The 14306-nt window shown below is 45.3% G+C and overlaps 1 protein-coding gene across 1 annotated transcript in view; it reads left to right on the top strand.

The window, feature by feature from the left end:
• Positions 1 to 14306, top strand: part of LOC147660957 (laminin subunit alpha-5-like) — a gene marked incomplete at its 3' end in the record, with an annotated part of 218421 nt that overhangs the window by 171143 nt on the left and 32972 nt on the right. Inside the window, exon 13 of the mRNA XM_086951410.1 lies at positions 6642 to 6779. Coding sequence (XP_086807536.1) covers positions 6642 to 6779 — 138 coding nt within the window. The remainder of the gene's footprint in view (positions 1 to 6641; positions 6780 to 14306) is intronic.

The raw sequence follows: 14306 nt of genomic DNA on the forward strand, positions 1-14306 counted from the left end.
CATCTGGATAGCGACTACCTTTGGGGACGAAACCTCCTCCGTCCAATCCTTATCATCAAGTTCCAATCCATCCGCACTCCACTGAGTTCTAATTTGCTCCAACGGTTTTCCCGAGTTATTGGCCAATATCCTGTATATCAAGGAGATGGTTTTCTCTGGAATATGGCCATCCAGTACACGGTCCTCAAGAGGAGACGCCTCCGGGAGCTCCGCGCCCTTTGGGACATGAGTGGTGAAGGCATGTCTCACTTGCAGATATCGGTAGTATTCGTTTTCATGCAAACTATACTACTTTACGAGGGACTCAAATGTGTGCACAGCGTCTTTCCTCCACACATCTTTTATCTGGGTGATTCCGATAAGGTCCCATCTGTCGAATCCCTTAGTTTTCCACAGACTACCCAGCTTCTCGGAGTTTAGCAAGGGAGTGGCCAAGGTCAATCTGGCTTCCCACCCAAAACATTTATTGGCCGCATGCCACACCTGTGTCGCATGTGCGGTCGGGCCAGTCAACGAAAACCTCCTAGGCCGAGAATATTGAGCTCTATCTATCATCCCACCCGGGGCTTGACCCGGTCCATGGCATAGCCAGGATCCTGGGGCAGTCCGTAGACAATATGGGTCACAGCGGCCAGCTGTGAGGCCCAATAGTACTTCCGCAGGTCTGGAAGTCCGATCCCGCCATCGTACCACGGGAGAGTCAGTTTATTGAAAGCAATACGGGCCCTACCATCCCACAGGAGTTGTCTCTGAAGATTTTCTATCTCCCTGAAGTATGCGGTGTGCACTGGGTCCATTGAATTCTGCAAGGCATATAGAAACCGGGGCAAAGCCATCATCTTGAAGAGAGCGCCTCTTCCGAGCAGGGAGAAAGGAATAGCTTTCCAGCGCTCCACATCTTTCTTACACCTGTTCAATGGGGAAGCTAAATTATTATCATATCGCAACTGTGGATCAAGCGTGATAAATATGCCTAAATACTTAAATCCTACCGTCTCGACATGAATAGGGCACGACTCCGGAAGCGCCGGCGGGTCGCCCACCAAGACAAAGAGCACTGATTTTGCCCAGTTAATGGCCAATCCGGAGCATCTACCAAAGATGGCAAGCACATCCAGGAAGTTGCGGAGGGATTTCTTAGGTGAGGTAAAGCAGCACGTCATCTGCATACAAAGAGATCTTGTCTTCCCAGTCAGGTGTCCAAAGCAAGCCTCGTATTGATCTATCCCATCTGACCCAGGCCGCCAAGGGCTCCATTGCAAGTGCAAAGAGTAATGGGGACAGTGGGGATCCCTGTCTAGTGCCCCTCCCCAAGGAAAAATCACTAGACTTACAATTATTGACGACAACTCTAGCTAGGGGGTTTCCGTACAGCAGGCGCACCCAACTGATAAATTCACTTCCAAAGCCCAACTTCGCCAATACCACAAACAGATATTGCCACTCCACTCTGTCAAAGGCCATTGTGGCATCAAGGGATACCAGCACCGTCGGCTCATGGATCTTCGGGGAGCCCCCAAGGACCCCATGTAGTGCCGTATTCCGACCCAGCATAAAACTGGATTGATCCGGGTGAATCAGGGTCGTGATCACCTTGACCAGTCTAGTAGCTAGGAGTTTCGCTAGTATTTTAGGCTCTGCGCTGAGAAGCGATATGGGCCTATAGGAGGAGCATTGTGTCTTGGGCTTGCCGGCTTTATGTATGACCACTATGTTGGCCACTCGTTGATCATAGGGGAGCTCACCCTTCTCCCTGCTTTCCACGAACATGGCTTGGGTGTTGGGGGCAAGCTTACCCGCATTTAACTTATACAACTCAATAGGTATCCCATTTGGACCCGTCGCTTTACCAGACTTTATCTGCCTGATCTCTTGGGCAACTTCATCATCTGACAAAGTGGAATCAAGATAACTTCTGTCCTCCTCTGACAGGCGTGGCATAACAATATTCCTGATTATTTAGCTATTCTCAACTTCCGTGAATTCACTACCGGCCGTATAAACCCTCCCGTAATACTCAGAGAACTCATCCGCCACAGCCTGCGGATCCGTAATCTTGTGGGACTCCAACCCTTCCAATTCAGGTACCAGCCTAGACGCTCGCTCCCCGTGCTCAAGCCATGCAATCAATTTACCAGCTTTGTCGCCGTGCTCATAAATACAGCTCTGGACGGCATTGTGTTGGGCCACCGCTCTATTTCTAATAAGATCTTTGTATTCTTCCTGCCAGACCCGCAACAGATGTAGCTCCGCCGGCGTGTGTGACTTGGCCACCTTCTCCTCCAGAAGTATAACTTCCGTCTCCTTCTGTGCTACTTCTGCGTGGCCTTTTTTCTTGTTACCTGACACTAAGGATAATACCTCACCTCTCGCTACTGTTTTGTACGCTTCCCAGAGGGACTGTGCCGAGTCTACAGACCCCTTATTTTCCAAAAAGTAACGGTCTGACATCCGGAAAATCTCCTTTTTATTAGCTGGATCCTTTAACTGCCAGGCGCCAATAGGAGCTATCCTACCCACTGCCGGCAGATCAAGGGCGAGGCGAAGCCACAATGGAGAATGGTCAGAGATTCCCCTTCCAAGATATTTCACTTCATGGACCATGGATATCATCGCCGCAGGCTTCAGTATATAGTCTAGCCTAGATAGGCTACCGTGAGCTGCTGAAATATGGGTGTAGTGTGTCAATGTCGGGTTACGTACTCGCCAACTGTCTACCAGCCCCAGTGTTTCCAGGAAGTCTGAAATCCATCTCTGAGTCTGTCTGATCGCCCGAGGTGGGCTGCGGTCCACCTCCCCATATAATACGGCGTTAAAATCACCACCTAAGACTAGGCCACCAAGGGGCAACATGAGGAAGATAGAACTCAAATCCCGAACGGTCTCTGTCTGGAGGCCAGGTGGCACGTAGATAGACAGAAGTGTGACCGTCCGGCCCCCGGCCTGCCTCGAGACACCTGCGTATCTGCCCCAATGGTCAATCCACGTAGCCTGCACAGACAATTGAATGGAATTCTTAACTAGGATACCCCCCCGCCCCTAGAGCCAGTGGTGAATCCAGCATGTACTACCAATTTATACCCTCCCTTGTGGAGGGCCATGCACCTATTACTGACTAAGTGTGTCTCCTGCAGTAATATCACATCTGGGGAATGTCGTCTGATAAGCTGGCTAACCATCCCTCTTTTGATCTTGTCACCCAAGTCATTAACATTCCAACTCAGCACCCTCATCCCTGATCCTCGGCTATTCTGTGTCGCCGAACCCATGCAAAGAGCGTGTCGCTACAATCTTATCACCTGAGACGAAAACATAATAAAAAAGGAAACCACCATCACACAACAACAAATCAAAAACTCTACATACTCCCATCCCAACTCCCCCCACCCAGCACCCCTGCTCTTGGCTTCCGCCTGCCCCCAACTTGCAGTGTGCCTGTCGCCCCATAATCTAACTAACTAACTATCTAATAGTAGAAATTAGGAGGAAGGCAGCTCCATGGATCCCCCCTCACCCCGGTATCACCTATTTCTGCGCCTAAGGCAAGTCTTGACTATCAAAAGACAATATCATATCCCCAATTGCAGTATTTGAAGCGGCACCATTTACTCCTGTTCTGGCACATCGCTCCTTTCCTCCCTTTTGGGTCCCTCAGACCCCAGCAGGGGATGCATCTCTAACCAATCCGAGGCGATGTCTGGATTGTCAAAAAAACGGGATTTTCCGTTGTCTTCAATCCTCAGTCGGGTCAGGAACAGAATGGCATATTTCAGACCTCTATCTCTGAGTTTTTTCATGACCCCCAGGAATCCCTGGCGTTGCCTCTGCACCACCTGTGTGAAATTCGGGAAAAAGGCGAGACTGGTATTCTCAAATCTCAGAGGACCTCCCATCCTGGAGGCCTGCAGGATAGCACCTCGGTCTCTGAAATTAAATACTTTTGCAATCATAGGGTGGGGGGGCTCCAGGCCTCGGCCTACCACCGGGACTCTATCCGCCTGCTCAATGGTGAAGAAATTACTGAGCCCCTTGGGTTTAAGGTGCTTGAGAACTAGGTCCTCCACGAAGAGAACCGGAGTCTGGCCCTCCGCCTTTTCAGGAACCCCGATGATTCGGATGTTGCTTCTCTGAGCCCTCCCTTCGTAGTCGTCCAGCTTCCGGCTCGTGAGGTCACTAGTCCGCTTGAGTTCTCGTACCTCCTGCTGTAGTGATGCCACATCGTCCGTCAAGCTGGCAGTTTTAATGTCAAGGGATTTAACCCATTTACTGGTTTTTGTGAGATCTGCATGGATAAGGTTGACCTCTATAGCCATTGTGTCCAGTTTATGATCAAGTGACTCCATTTTCTGTCCCAAAGACATTTTCACTCCATCTACAGCTGCCATCACATCCAGTAATGTGGGTTCTGTCTGGGGGCTGACCGAATCTCTTCCCGGATCTTGTGTTTTCTTCAAATCAGATGGGGAGCCTCTCGGCAATGTATACCTGTCCAATTTGTTGGCTCGCACATAGCGGGACCCTTTATTAGATCATGCCTGCGACTTCTCGCTTTCAGGTTTGGTCGCCATTTCGACCTTCACCGGGGTCCCCAACAGTAGCTCGCTGCACCGACTCACCGCCGGAAACCACAATTTTGTCAGATTCCACCCCCGATAGGGTATCTTGCTCGTCACTGGGACTCCAGGTGACGGGTTTCAAAACCCAAGAAGATCGCTTCAAGACCACCTTCGCTCCACAATAGGTCTGTGGTCCAGATCGCTCGGGCTTCTCCACCCCCCGCGGCTAGCAGTCCTCTCGCTCACCCTAGTTTCGGGGTGTCTTCGAGAGTCGTCTGTTCCGCGGCAGGACGGCCGCCACAAAAGCTCAACATAAGGTTCTGCTCACTGTGTGCCACTCTGGCCCCTAATCTTGCCACTTTTCAGATACCCACCAGGGGGGTTCGTGTCTCCGAGGCGAGGCGCACGCTCTCTCGAACTCAAAGACTTCCTGCCCCCAGCCCGGTCAGTAACCGACACCTCTTCAGCCACGCTCACGACGGCTCACCTCCAACCCTCCACAGGCGGGCACCGCCAGGCGAATGGGCAGGGCGTCTGCAGCTGGTTCAGCCCCTCAGTGCTTGGGCCCCCTTTAGGTCTTCCGGGCCGGCAGGTCACCTCCTGTATTAACACAGCTATTGTTAAATTCGCAACCGGCCGCACCACTCACCACAGTCCCTGGCTTCTCCGGAATCGGAGGCTCCAGACCTCCCGACTTCTTACTCTGGTCCCTGAGCTCGCAGTGGGATCAGAGTTGCTGCAATGGGCCCCACAGGACTTCCACCAATCGCGCGTGGGGTTTGCGCCTCAGGATAGAGCCCAGGCGGCGAGTCTCGAAACCCAGGAAGTTCGCCCCAGGACCACACGTCTCTACACAATTGGGTCTGTGGCCCAGACTGCTCGGCGTTCTCCACCCACCGCAGACAACAATCCTCTCGCCCACCTTAGTTTTCGGGGTGATAGGCGATCTCGCTCTGTAACAAAAGATCTTTTTTGGCAAGGGTTCTTCCTCTGGGGTCGTCTGTTTTGCGGCAGGACTGCCGCCTTAAAAGCTACTCGACCCCCCCTTCACAGAAGGTCCTGCTCACTATGCACCACTCTGGGCCCCAATCCCGCTGCTTTCCAGATACCCATCTGGGGGGGTAGCTCGTGCCTCCAAGGGGATGCGTCCACTCTCTCAAACTCAAAACTTCTTGCCCCCAGCCTGGTCAGTTACCGGCACCTCTTCAGCCGCGCTCACGGCGACTCACCGCGACATTTCACAGGCGGGAGCTGCCGGGCGAATGTGCGGGGCATCTGCCGGGGGCTCAGCACCTCAGTCCCAGGGCCCCTCCCGGATCTTCCGGGCCGGCAGGTCGCTTCCGGTTTTGATTGCGGCTGTTGTTGCTTTCGTAACCGGCCGCGCCGCACACTACAGCCCCCGGCTTTCCTGGCCCCGGAGTCAGGCCTCTGACTCCGATCCCCGACCTTGCAGCGGTACTGGAGTTGCTGCAATGGGCCCCACAGGACTTCCGCAAACCGCGTGTGGGGTTAGCGCCTCAGGATACAGCCAGGATATGAGGGCAAGGGCACAATCGCGGCGGAGCTGGTGTTCTACGCGGCCATCTTGGGCGAACGCTAGGCTCCTCCTCCTTGTTCTACTTTTTAATTCAATATTCAAACGCTTTTGAAATGTTTAATAACTAAAAACAATAAAACAGGGCTTGTGTGGAAAATATTTTATTTATAAAGTGGGATTATTTGCTAAATTATTCCAATTTTGCAGAAATTAATATGCCAAAATACGATTTTTGAGGGAGAGTTAAAATGTAATCAATAGTGTGCTTCCACAAGTCTGTAAATTCATGAAATTGCAGAGTTCTCAATTGCACAAGATGTTGCCCACGGAAAATAAATCCCAGATACAGACGGAAATTCCCAATATTCTCTTATCATCAATTTAAATGTCTTTTGTGTCTAGTGTAAAATGTAGCATCTGGTCACGTGTTACCTGTTACCCATTCCTCCAGGTGATTCAAGTCTTGACATATATCCTTTGCAACAGTGATTTGCGACATGTGATTTGTTTATTTGAATATTTATATCTGTGAAAATATTTCTGCTTAGCTTGCCGCTGTTCAATTGATGGATCCTATCAGAGTGCGTGTGATCCAGTAACAGGACAGTGTGAGTGTCGACTGGGTGTGACTGGACAACAATGTGACCGCTGCCACTCCGGATCCAACACCTTCCCGTTTTGTCAAGGTATGGTTTACCTTATTGTTACTATTCCAAGCTTCACCTCGTACCTAATAACACAAATTGTAATCCAAGTGTACACTTCAGGGCACAAATCCTAAAACAAAAAGAATGGGGGACTAATGGCATAAACAGTTCTTGATGATGTCACACATAATGACGGCACAGAATGTGATGTAACACCCCTGTAATATCCATTGTCTAAAAGAGCACAGGCCCACTTTACAGTCAAAGCTGAGATCCAGGTGTTGCCCCATATTGGAATGTAAGTGTTTTTATGCATATGCGTACAAATATATGTGTACAGCTACTTCTTATCTGTCAGTGCACAACAGTGAATCTTTTACACAAGTGAGTCTATAATTAAATAAATATAACGGGATAAGGGCAGGTATTGATTAAGAAATGAAACCCTTTTAATATTGTCATTCATATTTAAAACTAATATTGATGGTATCAGGGATGACATATAGTTAAGGGCAATTTTTGTTAATAGATTGAAATATGTGGTATGGAGAATAAAGTTTGTCAATATGTTTGTTTTACCAGTGCATTAAAGCTGTATGTGCGTTTTACAAAAGCTTCACATGAATGTAGACACTTAGAAATGTGAAAAGAACATTTCTGATGATCCAGCTGAAGTTTTTCCTCCTGGGCCCAATATTATTTAATTTATTTCTATTCTTATTTATCTTTTAATTTGAGTTGTCCTTCATTTGGTCCTCCGATGGATCTTGCTTGTTGCATTGATCTGTGAAGGAAACTAGGGTGTCAACCGTTGGCTACACGAGGACCAACAATTGGTAACCAACTTACAAATTAGTGATCACGTTCAAATATACCACCCCCAATACCATACTGTAAAGGTATAGGATGCCAACTGGAAGTCCAAACCTCCTGAAGAAGTTTAATAGGGCCAAAGTCACACAGACCAACAGCTCAGCTACTGATGTACAGAACAGCAACAAGACTTGCTGTTCTGAAAACAATCTATGACTATCTTTACTATGCATTAGAATCTAGATATCGTATGCACAGACTTTGTGGAAAGAAAATTAGTCAATTTAAAAGACTCAGACAATGAAGGCTTTAATTAGTGTTGCATTAAGCAATAAAATTAAGGCAACAATCAGCATTCAGAAGGTTCAGTCATGAGTCCTAGACAACAATATGATGTAGTATCAAACAACACATTGGATAAGGAAGCAGTTCCCAAAGTCCATAGAGAAAGTTAATTAACTAGAGGTTAATGAAATTCCAGTGCAGTAAGTGGAATGAAGGAATGTCACCTTTTTTTGCCTTTTTTGCCTGCAGAGTGGACTTGGGGCAGACCAATTGATCAGTCGGAAGAAAAGAATCTCAAAAATAACAATTTCTTTTAAAAGCACTATGAGGGGCCGGCCAATGTATTTAGCTTAATGCTAACTGCATTAGGCTAAATGCATTGCTCATAGCCCTGGCAGTGCACCTCAAATCCACTTCCCCAGTAGGTAAGGATGTGTGCCACCCCTGCCTTCAGGGTCCTCGTGGAAGGTGGGCACCACACACAAGTTGCTTTGAAGAGTATTGTCAAGGGTCGGCCATTGTAATTCAATAACCTAATGAAATTGCCATTAAGTTAATTACTATGTCCTGCCCCTTATTGACCTGTGCACCGAGTGGCACATGAATATCTTGTTTCTTGCATTCCTTTGTGCCAAGAACAGAGACATTTAAAAAAAAAAAAATTAAATGTAAACAGATTCAGAAACCACAGAACTGCCCGCCATTTCAAATCTGTTTATTGTGGACTGAAAAATAGGAATTTCGACCAACTCTAATTTTAATTATCTTCGTTTGAAGAAGGATTGTAGCATCCCATGCCAATACAAAAGTGAACACTAAGGTTACCCTGCATATTTTATCAACAATTCTGAATTTTTAAACCACATATCATGTACATGGTATGGCTGTGGTTGTGTGTTGAGATTTTACCAATGTAATACAATTGCAAGAAGTAGGTATAATTGCCTGCTACACCTGAAAAAGGTACATCCATATGAAGATGGACTTCACCTCACCAAGGACTTAGGCACAATGTGACAGATGCATCAGCAATGAGTGAAGATCTTTAATTTAATTGTGCGAGCTACACAAATCAAATTAAAAAGAGGTGCAGAAATTGAACACAGGGTATGCCTTTTTTTAAAAGCAATTGTGAGGAGATCATTGGCAGAGCAGAGGTAGAAGAGTGACTAGAAGCGCAGTGCATTTAAACCAGTCTTACATGAGCCTAACTATTTTGAATTAGGGTCAGGTCTAGTCTCCCCAGTTAGGTAACGTGACCAAGCAGAAGGCATAACCACATCAGAGTTGCAGGGCATAGAGGAATGAACAAACACAAAGCCAAATTCAAATATGAAAAATAACTTGCTCTCCAGTTAATGTCAGATAGAAAACAAGCATTGGCAAAGACAATAGTTTGCACCTATGCAAGATCTGTTGGCTTTGTCCATGTTTTTTAGACATGTTGCGCAGCAGCCTGGGCTGCTGTGCAACTAGCTTAAAGTTAAGAAAAAGCACTATGACACAGTCAGCTTTGACCGAATCCTAGCATTTGTTTTTTTTAAGCCTTGTTGCACAGCAGCCAGTGTTACTATACAATATTTTTAAAAACATTTAACAAAGCCAAATAGCACTCGTGAGAGCTTTTTGGCTTGGTTTGATGTTTTCATGCAGGACGGAAGGATTATACGAGGTAGAGTGAACAATGGGGGGAGTTAGCAACACAACAGACATGGCGAGGAGGGCTGGGGTCAAGCAACACGAGGGCGGTTTCGGGGAAGAGGGAGGGAGAAGCAACACAACAGAGAGCAGGCCGTGTTGTTTGGCAAGAGGTCGGAGAGGACAGAGAGTGGGAGGAGGAAGGGACTGAGATACATGCACTTGTATATAGTGCATGAAACAACATTTTCAAAAAGTACTTGCAAGAGACTCTGGCCAGTGAAAGGACACTGGTCGCAGACCGGAAGCTGTGCTAGGTCCATACTCCACATTTTTTTTTTATGTTACAAAGGTCCTAGCTTTTTTTTTGATATCTGGAGGATTGATTTTCACAGGCTAAAGATAAAGACTGTGTTTTTTTCTTCAGTGTCCAGCCGGACCTAGAAGTATTTATTTTCAAAATAGTAAGGATAAACAGAATAAAGCGAAAGCAGTTCGCACATTAATAACTGGGCACAAGCCTGTACCAAGTCAAAGGGAGACAATACAAAAGAAAAAGACAAAGAATTCACAGGCAAACAGGGAGAACAGGGTGTCTTATAATACAATGCAAGAAATTCTTGAATAAGCACAAACCCACAGTAACTGCCGAGAAAGTTAAAAATCATACAACAAGCAGTACTGCAAAACAGTCGACGAACGTTTCGATCCCTATCTCCAATAATATAGTGGGATCATCTTCAGGACTAGAATTTGACTTTGCCTGATTTGTCAAGTGAGCCACGAGCCGGGCTGGGTGGGCCAGTCGTAGATGAACACAGTTTCAATGCCAAACAGTTCCGGTTACAGTTGATGCCGGGTGACGATTCAGAGGAATCGAAATAAGGATAAAAGCCTGCCAAAACAGGTCGAGTTGATTGTGACCGATGGAGCCTGGGCTCGATGTGAGACTTCAGTTTAGAGGTTGTGGCCGTAACCGGTGGGCTGTTCCACGCAAGGCGCTCGATAATACGGGCCTTTTCCGTGCGAGCCTTAGTTTGCTCGTAGAGGGGCCACAATGGGATCCCGTCTTAGCAGCACAGTGGCCGGATCCCCGGCCACTGTGCTGCTGAGACGGGATCCCATTGTGGCCCCTCTACGAGCAAACTAAGGCTCGCACGGAAAAGGCCCGTATTATCGAGCGCCTTGCGTGGAACAGCCCACCGGTTACGGCCACAACCTCTAAACTGAAGTCTCACATCGAGCCCAGGCTCCATCGGTCACAATCAACTCGAACTGTTTTGGCAGGCTTTTATCCTTATTTCGATTCCTCTGAATCGTCACCCGGCATCAACTGTAACCGGAACTGTTTGGCATTGAAACTGTGTTCATCTACGACTGGCCCACCCAGCCCGGCTCGTGGCTCACTTGACAAATCAGGCAAAGTCAAATTCTAGTCCTGAAGATGATCCCACTATATTATTGGAGATAGGGATCGAAACGTTCGTCGACTGTTTTGCAGTACTGCTTGTTGTATGATTTTTAACTTTCTCGGCAGTTACTGTGGGTTTGTGCTTATTCAAGAATTTCTTGCATTGTATTATAAGCCACCCTGTTCTCCCTGTTTGCCTGTGAATTCTTTGTCTTTTTCTTTTGTATTGTCTCCCTTTGACTTGGTACAGGCTTGTGCCCAGTTATTAATGTGCGAACTGCTTTCGCTTTATTCTGTTTATCCTTACTATTTTGAAAATAAATACTTCTAGGTCCGGCTGGACACTGAAGAAAAAAACACAGTCTTTATCTTTAGCCTGTGAAAATCAATCCTCCAGATATCAAAAAAAAAGCTAGGACCTTTGTAACATAAAATAAGTAGCTTAACCCATGGTCCTTGGCCATTACTTTGGGTTCCCTTGTATACTAAACCTAGGTCCATACTCCACAGCAGGGACACACAGTGGAAGCGCTTGCAGGAAGCAGGAGGCGCTAACCAAGCAAAGTAAGGAAACCAAAGTGGCATGGAAGCCAACCAATGGTAAGTAAGTCCAATATACAGTAAAAAATGCGGATTAGGTTCTGCTGGAAAGATTATTATATGTTTCCACTTCCCCTGCCACTACATTGACTCAAGAAGAGAACTTCACTGAACCCCCCGCCACTTTTTAGTCACCCCTCCTCAATTTATGATTTAATAACCTGTAATCTATTTTATACAACTTAAATTTGAAGTTTAAAGGGAGCTTGGTCTAGTGGTCAGGTGGGGTAGTGGGGTGCGTTGGAAAAATACCCAATAGTGTTTGTTATGTATGAAAATGTGGTATAACAAAAAAATCTGTTTGGCGCCTGGCAGCCCAATACCTAGTAAAGAATATGTTTCATTTACAAACAGATCAATGATAAAGGGTATTTGCTATGTGCTTGATAAGTTGGTGACCGGAAACAACCTGTACTATATAACAAGACAATCAGTAAACAGCAAAAACATTAGTTAGATATTTGTATGAGCCCGCTGATTGTAGCCGGATAGCCAACATGGGTTTTTATATAACAACTTTATACCACAATTCTGCTCTTTCCAAGCGCTACAAATGAAAGGTATCAATATTAACCATTTTATACTATGCAATTTACAGATCTCAGAAGGGTGCCAGGCCAAGTGTGCTTTACCAGGGTGTCAACTCTTCAGATCATCACATTTGTAATCAGTGACGATCAATTCACTGAGCTACGCTACTGGCAATACTAGTAAAGCAAACCTGCTAAGTTATTAAGAGCCAGACAAATGGAGAAAAACGTCTGCTTTTTAACCCTGATGGATAAACACTGAACTAGCTCTGCCAACTGGATGAATACAAAATAAGACCTCTGCCATCTATCTGGCATCCGGGTAAAAAAAATTAATTCTTTGAAGCTGCCAGAAAGCAGGACGTGGTACCAAATAAATTACCAATACATTCATTGATTGAATTTGTATTATCTAACTGACCAAAAAAATAACCAATTCACTTCAGAAGCACCATAGGACATTTAAGGGATCGCTACCTCTTTTCCTTTATCACTATAGTACATTTCTTTCTTTATTTTATTTTTTATTAAAATTTTTATTGAGGAGAGCATACATTGTAAAGTAGTCAATGATCTGGAATAACAAACAACATTTTACATTAAAACCTATTCTTGTTCATTTGTCAATAGGAACCAACATGGATTAAATAACCACACCTTATCACCAAATATTTTTAAGAAAGACAGCAGAAGTCTGGCTAAACCATGGGGAAAAAACAACATGTTGCTACTACCATGATTTCTAAAGTGTTAACAGTGCTTAATACTAAAATATTGCAGGATTGACTAATAACAGACCCTATTGGTGTTGTTTACATATACATCCCTATATAAGTAGTATTTATTAGTAGTATAAACATTATAGCTGTACAAAAAAATCCTGCGGCATTAAAGTGCAATTGTGCCTTCCCTTAACTATACAAAAACAAAGTGCATCATGCTAAAAGTGCTAAATGTCAGTCATCCATTTCCAATTATCAGAAAACTTCCAAACAGTTGTAAACCTTTTCGTTTCCCCGATCCTCTTGGCATAGGCTTCCTCAAACCTCATTGTCCTTTGCATTTTATTCAACCATTTGGAGTAAGATGGTACATCTTCAGACCTCCAATTTAGGAGGATTAGGGAACGAGCAACTAAGGAACAAATCGCTGTGTAAGTCTTCGGCTTTGGTCAAATCAGACCTTTTTTCAGAAATGCCAAAAAGAGCTACCTCTGCCTCAGGGTCAAGCTTCTTATTAATTGCCTGGCTTATTGACGATAAGATCTTGCGCTAAAACACTTCAAGTTTTGGGCACGTGTAAAATATGTGGAGCCAATCTCCCCCACCTAGAGCCTGGCATCGAAAACATTTATTTTCCACTCCCTAGAAGCATTTGTTAAAGACTTTTCGTGGTATAATAGACAAACCACCGGGACAAAAAGGCCATCCTTTTGAAATGAGCTGGTCTGAGGGCCTTACTTCCTAGCTGGGCTATAACCTGCCACTCCTGACCAGAGAAAGAATAATTGGTTTCCTGGGTTATTTTTACCAGAACTTATTCAACCAGGGAGGAATCATCGCACTTTCTCAGGAGAGCATACCAATTTCCAGCCCGTATTAATTTATAAAGTTTACAAACTGGAGATACTCCAAAAATCCAGGCTTGTATCGGTTACCATATCTATCTAGGACTTCTTGCCAGGAGATGACTTTCTTAGAAATTAGGAAGAGACCCAATTCCTCAAGACCACAGTCCTTTCATCTTTTGAGCCTGCTAGAATGGATTTGATGACCAAAGACTTTACACTCCTCTAACTTCAAATAATTGAATCCTGAAGACCCAGCTTGTTTAAAAAAGGACAGTATTCTATTGGAGAGATCTCTGACCGCCTTATATTGTGTCTTTTTTGGTAGTTTGGATGTTTTTAAGAATATAGCGAGCCAGACTCCTGAATCATTCTATAAAAAAACCATATCTAACAAACCATTTGGTTCCAATAAACGTGCTGTAAGATCCAAGATCACTGCCTCATAGTAGGTATTAATATTTGGTAGCGCTAAACCCCACTGATTGGTTCCCAACTGTAGTATGGGCAGCTTACCCCTGGAAGCTTTCCTATTCCAAACAGAATCCCTAAACATTGATTTAATCTCTTTAAAATAATAAGAATTGATCTTCAGGGGTATATTTATAAAGAGAAAAACAAATAAGGGAAGAATAGACATTTTTATGAGTTCTACACGACCAATCAGAGTTAACGGTAAGAGAGTCCACTTATCGAGCAAAATATTCATTTTATTTTGCATC

Source organism: Lissotriton vulgaris, unplaced genomic scaffold (assembly GCF_964263255.1).
Source record: "Lissotriton vulgaris unplaced genomic scaffold, aLisVul1.2 SCAFFOLD_3097, whole genome shotgun sequence".
NCBI classification, from domain to species: domain Eukaryota; kingdom Metazoa; phylum Chordata; class Amphibia; order Caudata; family Salamandridae; genus Lissotriton; species Lissotriton vulgaris.